Source organism: Hibiscus syriacus, unplaced genomic scaffold, assembly GCF_006381635.1.
Source record: "Hibiscus syriacus cultivar Baekdansim isolate YM2019G1 unplaced genomic scaffold, ASM638163v2 tig00117016_pilon, whole genome shotgun sequence".
NCBI classification, from domain to species: Eukaryota; Viridiplantae; Streptophyta; class Magnoliopsida; order Malvales; family Malvaceae; genus Hibiscus; species Hibiscus syriacus.
Genome location: NW_024063525.1, coordinates 1,076,854 through 1,103,360, shown reverse-complemented (window position 1 = coordinate 1,103,360; position 26,507 = coordinate 1,076,854). Strand labels below are relative to the sequence as shown.

At 35.9% G+C, this 26,507-nt stretch overlaps 1 protein-coding gene across 2 annotated transcripts in view; it reads left to right on the top strand.

The window, feature by feature from the left end:
- Positions 1-8,715, top strand: part of LOC120195583 (auxin-responsive protein IAA9-like) — a 36,238-nt gene extending 27,523 nt beyond the window's left edge. For both annotated transcript variants that reach the window (XM_039197563.1, XM_039197562.1), the window contains 2 exons: positions 8,233-8,459; positions 8,568-8,715. In XM_039197563.1, coding sequence (XP_039053494.1) covers positions 8,233-8,459; positions 8,568-8,713 — 373 coding nt within the window. In that variant the 3' untranslated portion in view covers positions 8,714-8,715. The remainder of the gene's footprint in view (positions 1-8,232; positions 8,460-8,567) is intronic.
- Positions 8,716-26,507: the final 17,792 nt, after the last annotated feature.

The window sequence follows — 26,507 nt, the reverse complement described above, 5'->3', positions numbered from 1 at the left end:
TCGCCCTGGCTTTATGGATAAGTTTCAATTAGCCTGATAAAGGTGATTATATATATTATTATATACAATAAAGTTGAATTCAGCTAGCCAAAACGGCAAATGTGTTAATAAATGGACTAAGGATGTTAAGAAACTCATGTTATAGTCAACTTCACACGAGCACTCAGAAATTTCATTTTTAGACCAATATTTTTGCACTACTTTGGTTAGATGAGTCTAAATGAAAGATTTCAGAGAATTGAAATGGAAGTATTCTATAAGGTCTAGTAACTGTTATGCTAGATTGTGTCATTTTGTACGTATCCGGTTAAAATACCAAGTCCTTAAAGTGAGGCATGTGACAAAGTTCACAAAGAGCGGAAGAGGAGTGACATCTTAAATAGATATAACCATAGAAAATAGGAAATCCATCCTGAAACTAACCCATAAATCTTGTTACTTGTCAAAGAGCTATAATTCTCAAACATTAAAGAATTGTTGATTCTTTTGATATTCTTTGAATTCATTCTTATGATTTGATTCTATTGTGAATATGTGATAAGCAACACTTTACAAAATTCTTTCATTCTTCGATAAAGAAATGAGGAAAAATATTTTCAAACAGGACAGTCTCAAATGAGGAAGGTCTTTGAAGTAAGTTGTGGCCTATTCTACCTCTATTAAAGAAAAATAATGAACGAGGCCAGAATGATGAAGCATTTCACTTTCTTGAAAGTAAGTGGTCCAAGAAGCCAGAAAGTATGGAGAATTGAACTTGTAACGCTCTCCTGTGTTATCTTTAGCAATCCATCAAGAAAGATTATCACTTATCTCATGATAAGGGCGATAAGCATCACCAAATAAATTATTTTCCCCAGCCATCAATCCATGTCCTCTAGCAGATCCTCCAATCACAGAGCCATAAGTTCATTAAGTGTATTATGGGAATGAACAAGTCCACCACTTGCACTCTAGTTATACCGTGATGCTAGCTCAAGTTTTGTTACATCATTGTTGCCTCTTTCATGTCGATCATTTTCTTTGTCAGGATTATATTCATTATGTCCTTCAAAAGATTATTGAACTTGAATTTGAGAACTTATGGCACATAATAAGACATTGGAACAGATTCTACACTTATAGATCTTTCATATTGGATAACCTTGGTTACAAGATTCTAAAAATAGAGATAACCAAGTTTTGCTATCAACTAAACCTTTCCATATTTCGAGAAGAGTGAGATATGGTAGTGCGTATCTTGGGGTTATAGAAAAAAAAAAGTTGTTGTATCAGTCATTGCAAGAAAATGCACCAACAAAAATATTCTAGTTCATCCTGATAATGTTTATTTCTTCCGGTAAGGTTGTTACACGGAATGCCACCGACAACAAGGTCGAATTCAACAAATCTACTCATCAATTGCTCCAACTAATCACCATTCAGTTCTTGCACATTTGCTTTCAAAGGTATGTTGAGCCGGTAAAGGACAACCTCTGCACCACCAATCCTAGAAAAAAGAGACATGACATTGATACCACCGGGGAACATGTCTCTAGAAGATCCTCCTCCTCGTGTATGGTTTTTAGGGAAACCTAGAAGTATTTCCACTTCATCAGGTTCAAGTGAAACAACTTTATTCCTTCCAACCCATACCAGATTCCATTTTTGGCACTCATCAAGAACATACTTCTGGACACTCGAAGGTGGCTCATCGTCATAAGCTTCAAGAGCCTTACGAATCCTTTCTGTCAATTTGGCACTTCTTGTACATGTTTATAAACAGTTCAACTTTGTTCTTGGATCCCATGAAGGTCACCAGTTTTTTTTCAATGGAAAAGCATCATGTATAGTGCGTGGAGGAAGCAGAATAAGAGGAAATTTGTTCTCAATATGCATATTATGAATATAGCCCCTTTTCCGTACAGCAACACAAAAATACTTCGAATCTACAAATTATGGCTCTACATCGTATAAGTACTGTGACATTTCGGTCCAAACACCAACTGGAGCAAGTGCCACGTTCTCATAGTAGAAATAAGGATGCGCAATAGCATCTTCTGGAAGTGTTCTTTGAGTTATATGATATAGTTCGGTAGGAACCCCAAAACCAATCATTGGATTTAGAAGATGAACTACATGATCGTCTTCATTAAGAAGCTTCTTTTCAAGCTTCCTCTGCTTCTTCCTTTTCCAAAAAAATCATAGCTCGAGTTTCGCATTTGCTTGTAATTGGGGTCATTGCATAATAGTTTCCTATCTTCTACTGGAAGAAGTTCATCAGCAACCTTAGCCATTTGAGCAGTACATATAAAATCTGTCAACTCTGCAATTGATGAATCCAGACCACATCTCTCCATGTCTATTGAATCCTCAGCCTCTGAGTACCCTATTTTCGTCAAGTATAACAGTTTATTATCCTCATCAGAATCAGGATTCAGGATTTCCTCGGTATTAGAAGAACTATCAATATATGTGAAATCATCCTGAAATATCGCTTCATAATCAGAGAAAAGTATATTCCAGAAATAGCCTTCACTAAAAACAAGGTTCACTGTGTCTGCCTGGAATGAATTACCAAGCGATTTATACCACTCTGTTCGACTAGATCCATCCAGATCCAAAAAATGGGGACCTCATTCAGAAGAGGCACATATCTCAGACGTTTCTTCCAGAATGATTGATTACTTCTTAAGTCTGTGATAACATGAAGAGAATTTCTCAAATTACTTAACAACACTGCTATTTAGTGACACCAGAAGGAGAGTATTCAAGATAAATAGATTTGGGGCATGAATAAAGCCACAAGTACCCACAACAGTGCATTTTCAAAATTAGACCTCGTGAGGATCATGATATTCAAGTTAAACAGACGTTGAGAGTGAACCAGAAATAGAATATTGGGGAATCTCAAAAGCCCATTTCAGACAGAAATGATCCATGTAGGGCATTCTGAAGGCCCACGTTAGTATGAATATTTGAGCATTTTGAAAGCTCACATCAACAAGAAACAAATGTTGGGGCATGCTGAAAGCCCATTTCAATCAGAAGTTGGAATATTAATGCATTTTGAACATTTGTATCAACAAATGTTGGGGCATGCTGAAAGCCCATTTCAATCAAAATCAGGAATGTTAACGTATTTGAATGCTGGGGCATGCTTAAACCCCATTTTAATCAGAATCAACAATTTTGAATGTATTCTGAACACTTGTATCAGCAAATGTTGGGGCATGCTTAAGGCCCATATCTTATGTAAAGATCATTGACTTGAGCAAATATTTCCAACGAGACAGAAAGGAATAAAGAATGAAAATGGTAAAGCAGTGACAGTCGAGCTGACTATACATAATTACTTCATTCATCAGGCAATTGCATTAGGATCATGTTGTTGAACAAATATTTACTCAGCAATAATGGTTTCAAATACCCAATATTCTTAACCATGTGTCACATGACAGCATGTTCTTTGTTAAGATACATCACGATTGCATGGATAAAGATGGTCCCCAGGCAGACTACTCGATCCAGGGTTCAGTTCCTCAAAATCTCGGCTTTGAATTTTGTATTCTGTGTGTTGGTCATGATTAGAAATATTTCTTTGAAATTCTTGGCAATTAGTTTCAATCATGCTGTTGAGGCTACAAAATCATTTTTCACATCAATTTTGCTTACTTGATGACATTGAAGAGGGAGGTTTGACTTATGTATATTACCCTTATTCCCGTTGTTATTGGGGTTATCATTGTCAGTCAAGGTGAACTGAGTTTTCATCTATTTGGTTTATCAGCAAGAATTCTATGAACTCCCTTCTATACATAGCTCCTATAGCTGATGTGTTTCTACTTCCTACAACACTCATTATGGAAGAAAATGTGATTGATATCACACTTGTCCTTGCCAGAGATGATATCAAAAGCAGTTGGTATCTCTTATTCAATTCGACACTAGCATATTTTGTGAATTTGACCAAGTTTTGGTCATGAAACACACCAACATCTCACTTGTATTCCTATTGAGTTTTGTTCTCAAGTGATCTTATGACATCATACAAAAGTTCTGAATACTATGAAAGAGCTTCCCTGACCTGAAATATGTGCAAAAGCCACAGGAAAAGATGAATGTGTTGTCAAATGTTTTACGAACATCTGAGCAGAAACCACAGGAAAAAAATGAATGTGTTGTCAAATATTTTACGAACCAGTGATTATGGTGTTGAACCAATGTTGTGATCATATGGTTTTCATTTATTGATGCAAGATAAAGCCTGTCTTCTTCAACCCCAAGGTTAGAAGTGAGATATGATGAATATTTTTTTTCACAGATGGGAAGCTGAAATTTTAACAACAAAAAACTAGTGGAGCCAACTAAGATTGAACAATAGGTTGTTGTTAAACATCTCAACTTGATATGGTCCAAGTTGTCTTATTCAAGATTTGATTAGATGTGGAAACATGAAAGGAATTAGGATAAATCCTCATTGTGATGTGTTTCAAGAGTCAAATCAGAACAGACGATGATCTCCTAATTAATCTCTGTTGAGTTTAGCATATCTACCTCTACATTCCTCAAAGATGATAGATTCTCTCTTCAAATATGATAGATTCTCTTTTAAAGATGAAAGCTTTATTGGATTTTTCACACAAGTTCAGATGAAGAAAGTCGATTTTATCAAAGACAAAATGGGGCATCAAGGTCATAGTTATGACTACGACAAGAGTTCCATAAATGAAACATTTTTTTCTGAGACTTTCATGAAACAAAGAAGACACAAAGATTGCTTTTCCAAATTAGAAATGCCAGCTTGAAATGACATTTTGGCCAAGTGAAGGAATACCAAGTTTGTCACTTTGAAGTAAAAAATACAGTCAACATTCATGCATCATATTTAGGCATATGCAAAATAGGGGCATTTTCATTCATTTTATCCATGTTGAATATTTGACAGGAATTTTAAAGATTTTAGCAAATATTAGAATCCATCACTCGATGGATCAGCATTTCAAGGTAGAGTTCATAATGAGAAGAACTCATCTGGAGAAGGAAGAAAAAGTTCATAATGAGAAGAACTTGTTCAACCTTTTGCTCGAATTCATCATTCGATGGATCAGCATTGCCAGGTAGGGTTCATAATGAGAAGAACTCATCTGAAGAAGGAAGAAGAAGTTAATAATGAGAAGAACTTGTTCAACATTTTGCTCGAATTCATCATTCGATGGATCAACATTGCCAGGTAGGGTTCATAATAAGAAGAACTCATCTGAAGAAGGAAGAAGAAGTTCATAATGAGAAGAACTTGTTCAACCTTTTGCTCGAATTCATCATTCGATGGATCATCATTACCAGGTAGGGTTTATAATGAGAAGAACTCATCTGAAGAAGGAATAAGAAGTTCATAATGAGAAGAACGTGTTCAACCTTTTGCTCAAATTCATCATTCGATGGATCAACATTGCCAGGTAGAGTTCATAATGAGAAGAACTCATCTAGAGAGAAAGAAGAAGTTCATAATGAGAAGAACTTGTTCAACCTTTTGCTAGACTCTATCACAGAATGAGATAGATTAGTATCAACATTTCAGGAAGAGTTCATAATGAGAAGAACTCATATGAAGAGGAAGAAGAATTTGTTCAACCTTTTGCTTAATACTATCATAGAAGGAGATAGATCAACATCAACATTTCCAGAAGAAGTTCAAAATGAGAAGAACTCATCTAAAAAAGAAGAATAAGTTCATAATGAGAAGAATTTGTTTAACTTTTTACTAGATTACATCACAGAAGAAGATAAATTGTCATCCCCAGTGGAAAAATGGAAAAGTTCATAATGAGAAGAACTAACCCCAAAGAAGAAGAACTTGTTCAACATTTCCATCCTAATCAAGTGAAGCCAAATGAAAAAAACTTATTGTCTTTTCGTCTTTGCCCTGTTCTCATTAACATAAGAATGAGCAAAGAGGGGCAGCTAAAGACACTAGTTTTTTTTCATTTCATTTCATTTTTTTTATTTTATTTGTTTATTATTATTATTATTATTATTATTATCATTATTATTATTAATAATAAATTATTATTATTACATTTCAGGCCCAAATCACACCCAACCCAATTACAAACCGGCTCAATTTACAAGCCCAACTCGATCCAAGCTTAAAACTAACCCTAAACCCAATTAGGGTTTATATCATCTCAGTTCCAGCCACCATTGCTCACATTCGTTGGATCTGGCCTTGATCTAACGGTCAAGATGCATCCAGACAAAACCCTAGGGTATCATAACCCTAGGGCTCTGTTCAGCCGCCACCTCCACGTTGACGCTTCATCTGCTGCCACGACGCCAACCGAAGGCTCCAGAAGGCCGAGCCCCAGCCGCTCACGTTTCCCCCAATGGTGAGTCACCACTGGAAGTTCGGTGACTCACCGGAATTCACCCATGAGACCGGTCCGAGGAGTGTCTCTACGAGGCTATAAAAGCCTCGTTACATTTGCAAAGAAAGGGGACGACAGAACCATAGAGAGAAACGAAGAACACAACAAGCAAAGAAACAAAAAAAGAGCGACATAGCAAACTATATACAAAGAGAAAAACTACCAACGATCCCAGTCAACCACGAATCAAAAGAAAAGAGAAGAAAACTTACCCTGCTCGTCAGTTTCACCGTGAAAACCGAAGGTAATACCTACGGTTTTGTTTAGATTTAGGGAAATCTAGATGGTTTTTAGCAAAACCCACCTTAGATCTAGATGAAGGAAAATATAAGCTGTAATTTGGGGGTGTTTTTTGTAAAATCCGGCCACCGTCTCCGGTGGCCGGAGGCGTAGCTAACGGCGCCCTGTGGCTGCCGGCTGGTGACTGGATTCCCTCTGGTGAGGGAACCTAGAGAGAAGCCAGAGAAAAATACTTCTCTCTATTTGAAAGAGAGAACGAGGAAGAGAAAAATGGAAATTTGGCCTTAAGGCCGGTTTTAAAAGGGGGTATAAATACCATCACCAAAACGACGTAGTTTTTGTGAGGGCCTTTGTGTAATTTCATACATGGACAAACCATGTCCGCAATACCCTATAGTTTGTAATCCTTTCATTTTAGTCACTAAAATACATTTCTGAGCATATTAATTTTGCCTTAAAGTTTTACTTTATTATATTTTAGTCATTATTAATATACTTACATATTTATGGTAAATACTTTATTTAGTCCCTGGTAATGTTAATAAATTTTATTTTAACCCGAATAATTAATATTAAGGCTAAATTACACTATTAGTACATATCTTTTTAATAATTCAAATTAGGATCTTTAGGTTTTATATTTTATATTTTTGTTAATGATTTTTTAATAATAATTTTCATTTTGTCTGTTAATTTATATATTATGTATTTTAATACAATAGTTTTAATTTTATCTATTTTAGTCACTGTTTAGTTTTTATTTAATTTAATATATTTAATTATTATTATTATTTAATATATATAATAAATAATATCTATTTATTTATTTTTAAAAATCCTATTTATAAATTTAATTTTATATAAATTAATTTTAGAAAAAAAATCATATTTTAATATTTATTTATTTTTTAATATTAAGAAATGGGATGTCTTAAAGCACATAGAAGTCCTTTTCTGATATTCTTAAATAAATAAATATCCTATTTTTATAAATTATATATATTAATTTATTTTTATATAAATATTTTATTAATATTTATTTATTTTTTAATATTAAGAAATGGGATGTCTTAAAATACCTAGAAGTCATTTTCTGATATTTCTAAGTAAATAAATAACTTATAAAAATAAAAATATATATATTAATATATTTTCTTAAAATTATATTAATAACATGATTATGAATTAAATATATTTTTAAATTTTCAATAATAGAGACAATTTATAATTAATGAGTACCAATTTTGGGCGTTGTGGGGTGCTAATCTTTTCCCAAACGTAATCGACCACCAATCCCTTTTTATTATTAAAAAGAACGATTTTTTTGGCTAAAACGCATATCAGTTTATATTTTAACTGATGTTTTCTTAAAAACTCTTTTAAGAGATAATTTTTAGTTATTCGACCTACCTAACCCAAAAAGATCGACGGCGACTCCCAAAATATTTTTTAAATCAAAATCATTTTTGATCCACATCATTTTTCCCGCCAAGTAAAAAAATTCGTGCCCATGCAAAAACCGGTTACAACAAGCATTATTTCTTAACTTTTTTATTTGATTGTTGTTGTGATATGCCATCCTTGACAGGGCACAGGTTGTTGGGTGGCCACCAGTAAGATCATTTAGGGCTAAAACCCTGGCCTCTTCTTCGAAGAACAATGATGAAGTTGATGGAGAGCCTGGTCCTGCTGCTCTTTTTGTCAAGGTCAGTATGGACGGTGCTCCTTATCTGAGGAAGGTTGATTTGAGCACTTATTCAACTTACCGGGAACTGTCTTCTGCTCTTGAGAAGATGTTCAGCTGTTTTACCCTTGGTATGCTGTGTATTCTTTCCTAGCCCTGTGGCAATATAAAACCAAACCCTTCTTGACAAGAAATGTCTGGCAAAGGTTTGATTAACCACATGTGCATTATGATTTCAGGTCAATGTGGGTCTCATGGTGCTGCTGGGAAGGAAATATTGAGTCAGAGCAAGTTGAAGGATCTTTTGCATGTATCAGAATATGTGCTAACATACAAAGATAAAGATGGTGACTGGATGCTTGTTGGCGATGTTACTTGGGAGTAAGCTTTTGTCACTTAAATTTACTGGTTGAGTTAATATTTTCTTTTCCCTATTTACTTATGATGAAACTCTTACTTCTGATAGATTGAAAATTCTGTTACCTTTATTCGCTGAACCGTGCTTTAATTTTGAAACTTGCAAGAGCTTGAAAATAATGAAGAGTGCTGATGCAATTGGATTAGGTAAGTAATATTTGGTTTCTTGATTTTCCTGGAATGGATCAAATTGACTTCATCGAGGGAACCGGGATGCATGCACATGTAATCAGCTTTTGTTTATCTGTATCTTTATGTTCATTTATTTGAGTGTAGATCTGAATTATTGTTCGTCTTACAATAGAAATGATGCGCACGTCTAATTTTATGTTTTGTACATGATTTAACAATTCTTGGGTTCTTTTGAATGGAAGATGTACCAATCATCATATTCATGCATGTATCTCAAGGTACAACAAAAATTTTGGGTGTGGGGTATGGAGGAGTATTACTTGAACTGAATTTTCTCATGTCTTGAATCTTGATATGATGTGCAAAGATTATTTTGTTATCTGGAATTATGTTTTGTGCTTGTTTGACCAATAAATTGTTGATGACCGAAGTGTCAGGCTACAATTAACTGTATTTTCCGTGTGTACAGCTCCGAGAGCAATGGAGAAATCCAAGGCCACCAACTAGAAAGAGTCCGCCAAAGCAGAAACTCCAGGGCCTAGATTGAGAGCAGATGCTTGCAGAGGTTGTGTTTGTGCGGAACGAAGACTATATCAATATCATACTGCATTCTAAATTTCTAATCTATGTTTTAATTGCGAGAATATTTATTGTTCATCTTTACCACTAGTTTATGATGACCGCTCAATGTGTTATGAAAATTAGTGATCGTAGATGCATTATATAATCCTATTTAGAAACCTGTAATGTGTTAAGGTCTTCCGGATTTTGTGGAATGTGTGTTTCATCATGAACCTACCTTCTGTTCCTTCTGTCACTGAAAAACAACAACAAATACGATATAACACGACGCCGTCCCAAAATTAGCGTGAACTGAAATTCTAATGTATGCAAATTTATAAAATTGTAAAAACGATTTTGACAAGATACATGAATTGATAAGGCTGTTCTGCCGGTGGAAGAAATGGGTGGAACCGTATTACGTGGGAGCAATGTCTGGCGTTGCTATTACTGGCAGAAGTTGGAGCAACGCTTGAGGAAAGACCACCTCTTACTTCTCTCCCCACTAGGAAAAAATAAAAGAGTGGGTTTAGTTGCGTACCAGTCTTTTTCAACGAGTTGAAGTGCATGAATTCATAAGTCTTGGCTTGAACTGCATCTCTAAAAATTTTGCTTTTATGTTCCGACTTCGTGGTCTGATGTATTCATTTAGTTTTGGCGTTTTCATGTTCCTCATGATTGAAAATTTTGATTTTGTAAAAGGGTGAACGTGAGCCGCACTTACCACTAAAACCGTGTTAATCGTAACCATTAATCGATATAATCGTTATATTTAATAAGTTAATTAATTATTAAAAATATTAATTAACAATTAAAGTTATAGTTACGAGTTTCGATAAACGGTTAACCAACAATTAAAAATATGTGTCAAACCTTTAAATTGGATTCCATAATGGATTTTAATCTACACATTATTTTAATGAAAATAAAATCACTAGTTGCTTTTTTCTTTTAAAAAAATATGAATTATTGAACATGGATTAACATTCGCTATTATTTTTTTTATGGGAAAATTTATAACCCGGTTTTCCTCTTCATGTGACTTCACCTAAATTTAATGGCAGGTTAAGCTGAGATCAAATCCTCCTTTTGAATATAGTTGAGATCAAAGATTAAGCCGCATCGATGCTTCCATAACTGCCAACAAATTTAATGAACCAATTCTCCCCATCAATGGCAAAGAAACCTTCGAAAATAGAATCCTTTCAAACCAATTCACAAATGGCATTTCTGACTCAGACGAATTACCTTAGACCAAACCTTCCTCGCCATTGTACAGTGACGCAGAACGTGGTCGGCATTTTCAGCACCTTCACAACAAATAATACAATCCGCAGAGCTCGACAAGTTACAACAATTGCATAAACAAGACGTTGCCTGTATAGGAGAAAACAAGACGATTTTCACCATTCAATCGATTGCAGTACCAAAAGTCAGTATCCCGTCCATTGCGGATATTCCAAGAAATGCTTTCGAGAAACTCACTCCATATACACTTCAAACTCGTCCACAATCTAAATCCAGTTATGGTATTAAGATTAAAAGGAAAGGGATCCTCCCAACTATATTTAGCTCGAAAGGCTTGAACCCAAAATTTACTAGGTTGGGAAAAAGTTGAAATCAAATCTTCATCAAGAACGCTCGATTTTGGTGGTGTATATCATACATCCCCAAAACTCCATCCTCAATAGGTTTCTGAATGGTATCCCAACGGACAAGCGAGTCACCATTCTTCCCATCAGTCACACCCCAAACAAAAATGTCTAATTAGTTTCTTGACATAATCCTCCCGGAAGTCAAGAAGATTGCATGGAATACATCGGGATTGTCTGCAAAACCCTCTTTACTAAAATGATACGTCCAGCTAATGATAAAGTTTTCGCTTTCCACCCTGAGAGCTGTTGGTTCATTTTCTCTAAAAATATCCATACGTGGCCTTGGTAACTCTACCATGTAAGAGTGGGACCGGACACCAAGATAACGTCCCAGATCATCGACCACTTCGAAACTAAATCTTTTATCAATATTATCCCTTTTATTCGGCGGGCAATTTTTGGAGAAATAAATCTGCGTTTTGACCACACATATATGATGCCCAGAGTTCTTACAGAAAAGATCAAGTACTTCCTTTACAACTTCCACTTGATCTAAATCTGCTTCGGGAAAAAGCACAAGGTCGTCTGTAAAGAATATATGAGAAAGACTCGGGCCATTTCTTGACAGTCGAATATTCTTCCAAAGTCCTGACGTAATTTCTAACACAATCGCTTGAGATAAACGCTCCATGCATAAAACAAACAAGTAGGGCAATAAAGGCCCCCTGTCGGATGCCTCTAGAAGAGTGAAAAGACTTTGTTAAGTCACCATTCCACAAGACTTGAGTCAAGACCATCCGATCTATCATACGCCCAACAATTTTATTTAGGATGTCAATAGCATTAAGAGTGTCCTCAATGTAATCTCATTCCAATCTATCATACGTCTTCTTTAGGTCCACCTTAATAGTTATCCACCCCTTCATTCTAGATTTTTTAGCCATTTAGTGTATCACCTCTTGAGCTAAAATAATGTTAACCGTATTTGATGACCAGGAACAAAACTCACTTGTATCGAAGAAATCCATGTAAGGAGAAATGACTTCAATCGATTCACAATCAACTGTGTAATAACCTTGTACAAAACATTACATAAACTATTAGGCCTAAATTGGCTGACAGAAGTAGGATTACTTAATTTTAAAATTAAGACCAATAATGTTTTATTCTCCCAATCCTCCATAATCCTTTGTTCAAAAAATCGTTAAACGAAATTAACCATAGAACCACCCACAATACTCTAATTTTTCTAGAAGACCATCCGCACCCTGAGCTTTCAAAGGGTCTACACTGAAGATAACCGACTGAACTTCTTTAGCGACTGAACTTCTTCATACATGATTCCAGCCACGAAAGAGCATATTTCATCCTCCCTAATCGCTGGAAAATTACAATCAGTAAACATATAATAGCCAGTGTCTCTTTCACTAGTGAAAAGCTTTAAAAAGAAAGAAACTGCATGGGCTTTAAGCAAATTATCATCATGGCACCAAGATCCATCCGGTAATCTTAGCATCTTCACCGTATAATGTTTCCTTCGGGGGATCGTAAAAGTATGAACAATTGTGTTTTTATCCCCTTTCGTAATCCAAATGTTTCGAGCCTTCTGATGCCAAAGACTCTCTTCCTGAATTAACACCAAATCCAATTCTTTTTTCAACACAACCTCAAGCTCCACAAGATACTCGTTGAGCAAGCTCAATACTACGGAAACGAGTAAGAAGTAAAGTTTTACGTCTCTCAATATGGCCAAAAACCTCAATACCTCGTTTCTTACTATTAGTTTGGAAATCACAAATATTATCCTGAAGACCTACACCATCCACCCAAGCTTCAATATACCGAAAGGGTCGAGTTTGAATGCTCCTCCTTCGATTCCCTATATCTAAAAGAATGAGGCGATGATCCGATTCAATTCTCTCAAAGTGAAAAATCTCAGATTAAGCAAAGGAATTATACTAATTAGAGTTACAAATGCATCTATCCAACCGTTCAAAAAGATTGCTGCGTTTCCACGTGAATTTGGGCCCATTAAATCCCATATCGATCAAACCAGAATTAAAACAAAAATCAAAGAATTTATTGCACACACAATTGTGCCACTGAGAGCCCCCTTGATAATCGTCCACACTGCTTATAACATTGAAATCACCGCCTAACACCCACGGCCACCCAACATTGGGTTTCAAGATGCTTAATTGGCTCCATAAACTGCTTATTTTACCACGATGAGGACTAACCTACACAAACGTGATGAAGAAGCTTTGATCCTCATTCGTATAAGAACAAAAAACATGGATATATTGACAAGAAACAACAAGAATAGAGAATTGAACAAAGGTTTTCCAAAGAAGTCAAATCCCACCAGAAAACCTATTCGTTTAAATTCTATAAGAGAAATCAAACCCCGATCGCCGAATAAAATTATCAGCCACAGAGCCACTCACCCGAGGTTCAAACAAGGGCAGAATATCAACTTTATGAATACTCAACAAAAGTTTAAAATAATGATTCAGAATTGGGTCACTAGCACCCTGCATATTTTAAAATAGTACTTTAACAATTTAAAGGAGATAAGAGGAGGAAAGAAAAAATCTAGACTTGCATATCAGCAGTATCCATATGATCAAACACATTGTTTGCTCTCCATTGCACCGTATCAACATTATTTTCCGTAGTTTGTTGAATTTTTTACGTTGGATTAATGATATCATCATTAACACTATTTAACTCTACCATCATAACCGCCACCCATTCAGAAAAACTAGATTGTTTGGTGCTCGTTCCTACTATTTTTAGTTTTTAGAACTTTACGAGATAGACCCTTGATCACAGCTAAACCTTTATGTGACCCTGCATTTTTCACATCTGTCGAATGACCCTTTGAAATTTGAACATTTGAGTCGTGTGGCTTTTTATTCTCATCGTTGTCTAGGACGTGAATAGCAACATGCTTATCACGATTTAGTTTTGTCCTAGCTTAGATGATCGTCCTTTTTGAAGCCATCGTACTAGCTTAGATGATCGACCCACATTATTCAATCGGAACATTAATTAGTTCATCCTCCTCTTGAAGTGCTGTCAGAGCACCGAAATGTGACCCATAATTTATGTTAGTACCCGTAGCTTTAGTCGCATGGACTTCATTCTTTCTATTCGTACTATTCTTTTTTTTTCCTGTTAATCACTTGCATCCAAGGGCAATAAAGATCATCAGCTTTCCTACCACCCTGATCGCCTTGAGCTTCGGTAACAGTATCTTGCGCGTCATTTCCACATTGTTCAATTACGTGGCCATATTTTCCACAAGCATAGCAAAACCTCCGTAAACCTTCATATTCAATAGCATGACGATAACCATCAATTATTATACCTGAGATTAGCGGCTTAACAAGGTTAACAATGATAGCAGGCCTATCAAACCGGCCATGTGACCCATCCTCAGTGTTGTAATCAATACGGACAACCTTACCATAGCACCGACAATATACTGAAATAAGCTCTTGGTATAGTAGCGATAAGGCAATCCATGTAATCTTACCTAAACCATAATCTTAGCCGGATGATCCGATGGCGTTGAGAAGATCCTACTCCACGATTGAACAGTAAGATAGCTTCCATAAATCACCCACGGTCCTCCAGAAAAAAACATGAAGGAAATCTTCTTCGAGAGCAAACCTGATGAGACAATACTCGTTATCAAGATCAATTAGACTTAACTCACCTAGAGGGCACCAAAGCGTTTGAATTTTGTTTAATAGAGCTTTACATCCGATAGACTTTCCTAGCAATCGAACAATCACCGAATGAGCAAGCTTAGCGTCTATTGCTTCATGCACCTTGTCAGAGAAACGGTTCTCAAGTAAAAAGCCATCATGAGCGATTGCGACATCTTCAGGGTTGACATCCACGTCCAATTCTGAGATAAAACTCGAACACTTTTTATCTACATTGCGCCCTAAGACTATGTCACGACAGAACAATTTTTTAGTGTTGCTTACCTCCACGTTAGGGTTTTCAGTGGTTTGGATCCCATCTTCCAAATTCGTCTGATGTAAATTCTCCACATTCAATGTCTCGACAATTCCAGAACTGTCGGATCCAGTCTGAATCGGCGCATCGTCCATCAGAGTGTCGATATTTTCATCCACCATTGAAGAATGATTGACAACACCTTCAACTAAAGTATCGCTATTTCGACCTTTCTTTACAAATCTGAGGTCCACTTCAGCAAGAGGAGAACCAGGACGCTCCAGAATCGTCGGGGCATCAAGGATCGCCACATCATCCGATGGCCTGCCGTCTTGGTTACTTGACGGGTCTAGAGCCGAGGGGAGAGCGGGAAATTCCATAAGGTTCATTATTAAGTTTCAAAATTATTTTTACTATTAATAACAGTTCATACACATGTTGTTACGGTTTATAATGATTTAATTTTGTTAGTACGTATTTTAAAATTATACAATATATATTTATGGTAATAACTTTGTTTTGTTGATAGTTTATATTTTTTAGTTTGGGTAAAAAGTAACGGTCGATAGAAGGTTAAACGTTCACCGATTGATTTTTATCAAAGAAGGATGAAGATAGTGTAGAGAAGGTGGTGGGTCTTGATGAGAACTCAAAAGAAGGAAAGAAAAAAGAGAGTACCTTTTCAGTTTCTCTTGTAGTTTAAATATTTCGACTATAGGGTGACTAACGTTAGATCTAAGGTTACCATATATGTCAGTAAACTGTTAGTTTATGCAGATTAGTTTGTCGATCATCATATTTAATTGTCAAAATCATATCAAAGGCTGATGAGCATGACTATGAATGATTACCTAGTAAGTGTGACACCATGGATACGACATTTTCGAAGGATTTCTGAACACTTCGCTCGATGGATACTCTAGATGTACTTTATTAATAGGGTAGTAACTTAGCATCCTTGTATGGGTTTACTTCGGAAATATAACAATAGAGTTATATGATTCACAACAAGTTGGCATATGCGGGTTTAATTTCTTTGAATTTCATAAGATTTGCATCCGTTAAAGTTTTGAAGATCCTAAGAAAAAAGGTTTAGTCAAGTATATGATTCTTTGCTCGCCACGAATGGGAAAAAACAATTGAAATATTTTATAGTTTGAATCAAATTAATTTAAAATGCTCCATAGTAGTAGGGGTTAATTAAGGCGACAATGTGCATAATCCCACTCCAAATACACCTTGGGTACATCGATATAACGTACTCCCAAGATTAATTGCTCAAATAGGGTGAATTGCACAGTGTTGGCCGTAGGTCGCCATGCCTTCCGGGCGACCTACGGCGTGGCAGCTTCCCAGCATAGGTCGCCATGCACTCCGGGCGACCTTTTGTAGGTCGACATGCACTCCTGGCGACCTTGTAGGTCGTCATGCACTCCTCCTGCTCTTCGCGTGATTCCTCTTGCCCTCGGATGCCCTCGCATAGCTCGCTCGAATGGCCTCGGTCGGATGCCCTCGGTCGGATGGCTTCGGATGCCCAACGTGTTGGAACGTGCATGACACATGCAATCTCTCTCATAGCTCGCCGGGAAGACATGGCGACCTAGTAGGTCGCCCGGATGGCATGGCGACCTACGACCAACATTGTAGATTTCACCCTATTTAAACAATTAATCTGAGGAGTGCATTATCTCGTGAATTAATTTATTCGAGAACGTTATCTCGAGAGTTTAGCCTTAAACATGTTATAACAGTGTGATGTTGAAAATGTCGGTCCACGCTGGTTGAATATATGAAAGGAGCCTTGATTTTTGAAAATTTTATGTTGGATCATCATATGGGGTGCCTCCCAAGGACCCAAAAGTAATGTGTAATCAAATCTGTTACTGTTCTCTTTTCTTTTAATATTTTTTTTTACATTCAAATGGATGGACGCTGTCCTCATATAATATATTATCAGATGTATAGGGATACAAGAAGGGGAATTTTTTTTAATAAATATTAAAGTTGCTTTATCCAATCATTATTAAATTTAGGGGGTGTTTGGTTCAAGGAATGTGGGATTCCCATGGGATGGGAATCCCACATTCCCATGTTTGGTTGACCGGGAATCTCATTCCCGGTAATGTTTTATTATCAATAGTAGATTTTTTGGGGTATATTACCGGGAATGTCATTACCTCCCTTCCCTTAGGTATTGTAACATTACCGGCGTTTTGGACTAAAATGCCCTTAAATTATTATTTTTTTTCAAAAATTATCATTCTTCTGTCATTGAATAATAAAAATTCTACGAATGTTAAATTACAAATTTATCCTTAAATTATTTTAGATTTACAAAAAAAGTCTATAATTAAAATTTTATATGAAGTTTAGGAGTTAATTTTTTTTTACCCTTTCATTAAACATTTTTTATATTTTTAATTTTGTAAAAAAATTATATAAATATTATGAATTTAATTTTTTAAAGAAAATATATAAATATTTTACAATTTGTAATATTATACAAATATATAATAAGGACAATTTGGTCAAATATACATTCCAATAATCTTTTATTCATTTGACCAAACACGGTAATCTTACATTCCTGCTAAACCAACCAAACACAAAATACAACATTCCCAGTAATCCTATTCCCTGGTAATCTTTTATTCCCACTGGTAATCTTACATTCCGTGAACCAAACGCACCCTTAGGGTAGTCCAAGATGCTTATAAAACTCGCAAAAGCATATTATCATGTTATTTTCCTATATAAAAAATATATATATGTATGGTTTTGAATTCTCCATCAATGGAGTGTGGTCAAAGGCAGTAGCATGTGTCCAATAACACATACCAAATATACATTTTGAGTAAACTATACACTCTTTGTCTAGCTTTACTTTTTTTTTCCTATTTAAAACTAAAATGATAAATTGATGTTACGAAGACGGAAGGATGCGTTTTGACGGTCAATACGATGGGGCGGGCGTGTATATGTTATGATATAAAACATGCGTTTGCTTGCTTTTGCAAATTGCAACATTTCTTTGGAATATTTATTTATTTCATCATTATCACCATTTATCTGTATACCGTTTAAGAATAAATATTGCAATCCGGATCATATTGTTAGGATTAAATAAATCAATCAAACCTTTGGCTTGTTTAGACCGTATAGTATTAATATCCTATTTTGACCAATAAGAATAATATTATTCAATGATTTTTACTTTTTAAAGAATTTATAAAATAATCAATCTCATTGTTAATAATTAATACCATGTCCGATCATTATTTTAATGATGATATTTTATCAAGAGTTATTAAATGATTCATAACATCGAATACCTCAAAATATTAGTTAGGTCAGTAAGGGGTATAGTTATAAAATTATGGTCTATATTATACGTAGGAGTGAGCATTCGATTGATTAGAGTCGAAACATTTTTACGTTATTTGAATTGATAAGTTTTAGTTTATAATTTAGATTTTATTTAAATTTTTTTAAGCCAAGTTATTTGAATTTTTATTTAAATTTAATGGAAAATATATACAATATTATGATATTATTTGATTATAATTTAAATGATTTTATATACTCGTATACGATCTACATATATATTTTTTCATATGTGAAATACATATATTATGCATAGTTGAAGAATTTGACTCAAACTTAAAACCCAATTCACTAATTACTAAAAGTTTTGAGTTTTATTTTATTATTCAACTTAAATTTTAATTATTTTAAGTCAAGATTGTAACATCGAGCCAAATCAAAAGAATTAATTTTTTAATTGAATCGTGAGAGATAAAAGTATATGTATATATTTTCACATTTCACACAAAAGGTCAATTTCTTTAAACACTCGTCGGAATAATTAAAATATTTAATTATTGATTAATATTTTAAAGAGTGATGATATGTAGAAAAATTATTTAGAAGTTGAAAATTTCAGCAATACATATTGAAGATCTTACCTAATGACTAATGGCACCAAGTAATTGCTTTGTTATATGGTGGTGCGCCTAATAGAATATGTTTGCCACAATTCAAGTCCCTTATTTTTATTTGATTGTCATCATTGATTTTGGGACCTCCTTTCTGGTTTTTTAATTCACGCATTTGCTCCCTTTTGTGTGAAATTATTATTATTTTGATTAAGCTAAAGTGATTATAAAGTAGTATATATTTTGAATATTCTCAACCATTTGATAATAAATACTTAATCACTTTACTGCAGTCGTTGATGTTCGACCCGTGATCTCTAGGAACAATAACGATTCTTTTAACCACTGAAGTAAGTTAATTATTACCTGTATGAAATTATTTGATTATCTAAGAATGATGACATATGAATAATTTGAGCATTATACAAGTTAAAGTAGAGAAATAATTTCGTTTCATTGTGGTTTTTCTTTTCAATTAAGTGTTAAAAGACTTTATAAATATGTTAAAAGGGAGCAACCCAGTGGGTATTTTGGTGTGTGTACAATGAATGAAAAAAAGAAAGCAAAAGGATGTAAAATGTACCCCTTTTTGTGAGATGTGCAGCTCATGTGCCCCGTACTCTGCTCTTAGTGCCATAATAAAAAAAAAAGAAAATCGCCTCAGTGTCCAAAAATGCCTTATAATATACGATTTTAATCAATTTTTTTTGGATTTGCCAAAATGACCAACAAAATCACAACGCGAAATAAAAATCGCAACGCGATCCCCAGAATCGCAAATCAGTTTCCAAAATCGCAACGCGATTCTTGAAAATCGCAATGCGATAGTACAAATTCGCATTGCGATTTTCCAGAATCGCAACGCGAATATGAAAATCGCAACGCGAACACATAAATCGCAACGCGTATCCGTAAACCGCAACGTGTATCCGTAAATCGCAACGCGTATCCGTAAATCGCAATGCGTATCCATATATCGCAACGCGTATCCGTAAATCGCAACGACAATACGTAAAATCGCAACGCGTATCCGTAAATCGCAACGCGATTTTTAAAGCGCCATTATAATCGCTACGTGTATTTTATTTTCAAATTACAAAAACGAATATTAAGACAAAATCCTGTAATCGCAACTCATAACCTAAAACCTAAAATCACAACTCAGTCTCATCTCCATCTCTCACTCTCTACGGCGAAATCCGTCCCCATCTCCGAAGATTTCCGTCCCCATCTCCGGCGAAATCCCTCACAACCATTCACGGTCAGAAATCCCTCACAATATTCAGAAATGGAAAATCAACCTCCGAGGGTTAGTTTTTTTAATTATTTTTATTTTGAAATTTTTGCATTATTGTAGGTTTTTCATATTGAAAATGATGATAAGTTTACTGGTCATTTCAATAATAGATTAACCATTTCACTTAGATTTCATTTCGCGTTACGATTCTCTCGTTGCGATTTTCATTTCGCGTTGCTATTCTCTCGTTGCGATTTTCAAGTTAGTATTTGTCTTTGTCTTTGTTCTGTCTTTTGGTTGAAGTAATGCAATCCATTCAAGTTTCAATTTTCAGAAGAGTCGCAACGAGAGAAATGAAAATCGCAACGTGAAAATGACTATCTGCAACGAGAAAAATGAAAATCGTAACGAGAGAATCGCAACGCGAAATGAAAATCGCAACGAGAGAATCGCAACGCGAAACCAAAATCGCATTGCGATTTTCATTTCGCGTTGCGATTCTCTCGTTGCGATTTTCATTTCTCTCGTTGCGACAGTCATTCTCTCGTTGCGATTTTCATTTCAACCAAAAGACAAAACAGTGTTGCAAATTTTAGTTTCAAGAATAAACTACTACTTTTTATGTTTATTGTTTTTGGTATATCTTCACAGTGTAGTTTTTGGTATATCTAACTTGGTATGTTTATTGTTTTTGTATAAATTTTTTTCGGCTTCATTGACATTAAGGAATAAAGTTAGCCTAGCCACTACAATTGCTTCGAAGCTTTCACCTGCACAAAGACAATTGTTTGAGGAAACCTGCTTCGGGCCATGGCTGAGAGTACAGCATCCGGGTGGAGATGCTAATTTGACCCATTTGTGGCTTCAGACCATGACATCAAATCTACCCGACAGTATACAACGTGGTGAGGAAGAGATATGGTTTCATTTTCCACCAGCGTATACTTGTTTTGGGCGGAAGGAGTTCTGCTTAATCACTGGTCTACGATTCGGACACGATGATGTAGGCCGGTACACTCGTCATATCGCCCGCCCATCATGGTTATCCCGGGTTTTTCCGGATGAGTCAATGGAGAAGCCGAACCTACACGTCGACGACCTGAAGAAATTGTTTAATAAGAAAGATGGTTTCACTCGGATGGATGACGTCGATGTTGTCCGAGTATGCCTTCTACTACTTGTGTATGCCGACTTTTTAGGCAGAGAGGCCAGACAACCTATTCCTCGGGAGCTAGTAATATTGGTAGAGGACCTGAATGCATGGAATCTGTTTGCGTGGCAATGGGTCGAAATACACTTTGTCAGGCTTTGTTTGGGCCTTTAAGGTAATAATTTCTATATAATGTTTCTAAAATTATAATTAATTATTTAACAATTACTAATTTTGTTATTATATTGTTTGTAGATTTGGATATTCGAGGCTTTCCCCAGCATGCGTACATATGCAATAAAAACGTCAAATGATATTCCCAGGGCTATTTCCTGGAAGAGGAAAAATCTGTTGGATTGGGAAGACTTAATACCATATGCGACAATAAATAATGTAAGTTAACACAAATACTTTCATATAATATATAAACAAGTTATTAATAGTAGACGTTTAACTTTGTTTGAGTTTTTATATTGTTAGGAGGCCAACATTCCATTACAAAGACTGACACCCACGGAGGAAGAGCTTGCCACTGATTGGTGGCAAGCTAGTCAGAGTTTTTTTGATGGCACGGATGATGAGCAGCATCCACTTCCTCCAATTCGAGAGCCATCACCTCACCCAGAGCCATCACCCGATCGACCCGACTATACACCTCTAGAACGAGAGCCATCACCTATCCCGTCACATCATCGAGCCTCTTCTCCACCATCACCTCATGATAGGCGACCGGTAAAGAGGCCACGAAATTTATCTCCTTGTTCTCCACCTCCACGGGATGAGTTACGTGATGAGGTCAATACCTTGCGTGAGGAGATCGGTACTCTACGCGATAACGATGGTGCATGGCGTGTGGAGGTGTCAACTTTACGTGGTGAGGTTGCCGCTCTACGTGAGATGATAGTATCGTTGCAGAATGAGGTTCATACTCTACGCAACGAGGTAAGTTTAAGATTTTCCATATTTAACTTAATGATAAATTTACTCGTAATTTCACTTAGATTAGCCATTTCACTTAGATTGCTTAGTAAATTTATTCGGTTGCTGCCAATTCTGCTAAACTGTGTATTCTTTAACACTGTGAAATAGTATTTGTCTTTGTTTTGTCTTTTGGTTGAAAGTAAATTTGTTCGGTTGCTGCCAATTCTGCTAAACTAATACCCTGAAGTCAGTATTTGTCTTTGTTTTGTTTATTGGTTGAAGTAATGCAATTCATTCAAGTTTCAATTTGCAGAAGAAGAAATAGTTTACTTTCGCAACACGAAACTTAAAATCGCAACGAGAGAATCGCAACGCGAAATGAAAATCGCAACGACAGAATCGCAACGCGAAACCAAAATCGCAACGACAAAATCGCAACGCGAAACCAAAATCGCATTGCGATTTTCATTTCGCGTTGCGATTCTCTCGTTGCGATTTTCATTTCGCATTGCGATTCTGTCGTTGTGATTTTCATTTCGCGTTGCGATTTTGGTTTCGCGTTGCGATTTTGGTTTCTCGTTGCGATTCTCATTTCGCGTTGCGATTTTAAGTTTCGTGTTGCGAAAGTAAACTATTTCTTCTTCTGCAAATTGAAACTTGAATGGATTGCATTACTTCAACCAATAGACAAAACAAAGACAAATACTAACTTCAGGGTATTAGTTTGAAACATATTTTTCTTTGTTATCTGATGCATTTTGTGAACTATGATAGAATAATGACTTGGGTGAATACAATGCAAGTTTGAAACATATTTGTCTTTGTTTTCACTGTTTAAATATCATGTCTGTTTATTTACTGATTTTTGTATTTAATTATTTAGCGACCCGATAGAGTGGATGCTTTACGTCGGGTTATGCTTGCACGACGGAGTTCACGCATCAGACAGCGTGCACGTGCTATTAAGTCTCCGTACACCCCAATAGTGCGAAGACACCGCAAGAAGAAGCCCGACTCGCCTGTCATCCCTCAAGAGTCCACTCCTATCGTTGAAGAGGCCCCCCTATCATTCCTCGAGAGTCCCCTCCCACCGTTCAAGAGGCCACTGTCATCATTGAAGAGGTCTCTCCCACCATTCAAGAGCCCGATTCACATGGCGTCATATGTAGGCTTCTTGAGAAACCCTCTGACGTGCCAGACATAATGGATGAGAGTTGGCTCTCGTATAAGTTACCGGCCAGTACCATTCCGGTATCGGAAGTGGAGAGGAGACAACTACCATACACAATTCTGGATAACACCCTTTGGGCTAAGACCGCAGTTGATTTTTATCTACATAAGCGGAGCCAGGGGTGTTTCACTGACATATGCAAGCTCACCGATGATATCTATTTGTTGCTTGATCGGTCTTGGTGGGGCGTATTATTAGGGGTCGAAGACAATGGCTATTTCGATGGGGGGGTAAGTCTTATATTTTTCTTATATTTCAATTTGATTAATTTTTTTTTAAATTTATGTAAGTCACTAATATATGTCTTTTTTTGTAAAACAGCATATCGATGCGTGGGTGACACGTCTTCTAATAATAAGAAAACTTAAGAAAAATAAAAATATACGATATACAATTATGCCGACGTCTTTTAACGCCGTTCACTTGAAGAATCAACGAGATGAATCATTTGATTTGGGCAATGGACAAGCTAAACTTTATCATGCATGGTGGGAGGTCGATAAGGTTAGTATTTATTTTAGATTGAGTTTAAAGGTTTTATGAAATAAGTGCGCAAATGAATGAATTATTACTTATGATTGCAGGTGTTTATCCCTGTTTTGGAACGTAAACATTGGATTCTCGTCGAGCTTCAGCTCCCATCCCTTAAGACAATAGTGTATGACAGCATGATAAATTACATATCATTGGCTGATTTAAGAGATATTATTAAGGGATGGAGCTCTCATTTGGCTAAATTCTTGGATGCGATCAATTATTGGACTCGTTCTGGAAACAAGAAGCCAGAGGAGATTGTGGTCCTCTCGTATGCTTGGCGTTGGAGCGTTTGACGACGGGAAGCACCAAGTATCTACCTCCCACCGATAGAGATAGAGCTGCAGTAGGCTTGTGGTTTCGGCATTATATGGCTAAATCGATATATACGAGACGCTGCCTACCTGCATCCGCGTTATAAAAATGTCCATAAACAATTGGTAAGTTTATAGACTTTTGGTTTGAAAATGTTTGGTTAAGTACCTAGAATTCAATAATTTGCTGTTTGTAGGTTTTAGATGTGTAGAAAGTGTTCTTTGAGCAAATGTTTGGTTTCTGCAGGTTAATCTCAGAAGTGAACTGCGTGAAAATGATGTATGGCTGCAAAAGTTGATTCAATAGTTTAATTGATTGTTTTTTGATTGTTTAATTGATTTGTAAAAGTTGATTCAATAGTAGATGATTGGAAATAAGAATTATTGCTTATTTTTTTATTGTTTAATTGATTTGTAAAAGATGATTTGTAAAAGTTGATTTTGTAATTGATGCGAACATAATTCTTATTTGTGCTTGTTTAATTGATTGAAATGTAATGGTTGATTTTGTTGATTTCAATCTGCATTATGTTGAAGGCAAAAATGACTATCGCAATGCGGAAATGAAAATCGCAATGCGAAATGAAAATCGCAACGAGAGAATCGCAATGCGAAATGAAAATCCCAACATGAAAATCGCAACGAGAGAATCGCAATGCGATTTTCATTTCGCATTGCGATTTTCATTTCCGCATTGCGATTCTCTCGTTGCGATTTTAATTTCGCATTGCGATTTTCATTTCCGCATTGCGATTCTCTCGTTGCGATTTTCATTTCGCATTGCAATTTTCATTTCCGCATTGCGATTTTCATTTCGCATTGCGATTTTCATTTCCGCATTGCGATTTTCATGTTGGGATTTTCATTTCGCATTGCGATTCTCTCGTTGCGATTGTAATTTCCGTGTTGCGATAGTCAAATGCATGCCTAATAAGTGATAACAACTGAATAACAAGAGTTGGTTAAGTCAAAATGGTTGGCCTGAGTCATTAATTCAACTGAAAATGTTAAAAGTTCACACATAAAATCCACATAATACAACGTTTGCATTTAAAAATCACCTAAGTTAACAGTCCCAAAAGGTGAAGCCAGTTGTGATTGGGATTTTAAAGATGATTGCCTTTTGCTTGACACCATATGAGCTTTGGATTTTGATGAGGATCCATATTTTGGTAGAGGAAAAGATGATTGTGATGGCACTGGTGATCCACATGTCAACCTTGTATGACCACTTTCCTTGCACCGACTACATGTCGATCTCTTCTTCTCTTCACCCTTAGACGGTATACGATCGTGACTTTTTGGTCGGCTAGGTAGCCTTCTGTCCATGGCTGGTGGCAAAACTGTTTGTAAGTCATCTGGTATGTCCCACTCAGAAGGATGTGGAATAGGGTAGACAATCTCGGCATAAGTCTGTCGATAAACTTCTGTAGTGTAGCAATCCATAGCGTATGCGCTTGAATCATCTTGGTTTAAATGAAGAGCAACTTTTATAACATGGCCACACGGATAACCAGATGTTTGCCATTTCATACAACTACACGTCTTTGCATTTAGATCGACTAGCCCATTTAAGTTATTATCCAGTACTTGAAACAAAGTGTTTGAACATGGTTCAACTCTCCATGACGTTGACTTCACAACACGTTTCGTTATCTTTTTTTCAGTCCATGGTGTAACACGATGTTCCAATGTTCCTGTAAATTTAAATAAACAATACTTAGTAAAATATATAAATATGATAAGTTACGAATTCAAAGAAATAATACATGTATGGTTTCTTTTCTTGTAGTACCACTATTGAATAGAGGCTCGAAAAAACTCCATTAACATAGTAATGGGTAATTTCCGGGAATGACGACTTAGAGCGTTGATTGATTCTGCACTATTAGACGTCATGAAACCATATCTTGCTCCAAGTTGATGTACTCTTGACCATCTTTCAAACCCGACATCTTCTAGTGTTTGAGCACACTGAGGCAAAACACGTCTTAAACAATTTATATGCTTATTGAAATCCACTTCCCGATAAGCTTTTACAGCCTTCCAGTATGTCCATTTGTGCTTTTTTATACCAGCAGACCTTGATTTTAGATTTCTATACAAATGAACACCACAAAGTCCATGAAAAGCATCTGGGAAACACCTTCTAACAGCGTTGTCAATTGAGTTTGCCCTAT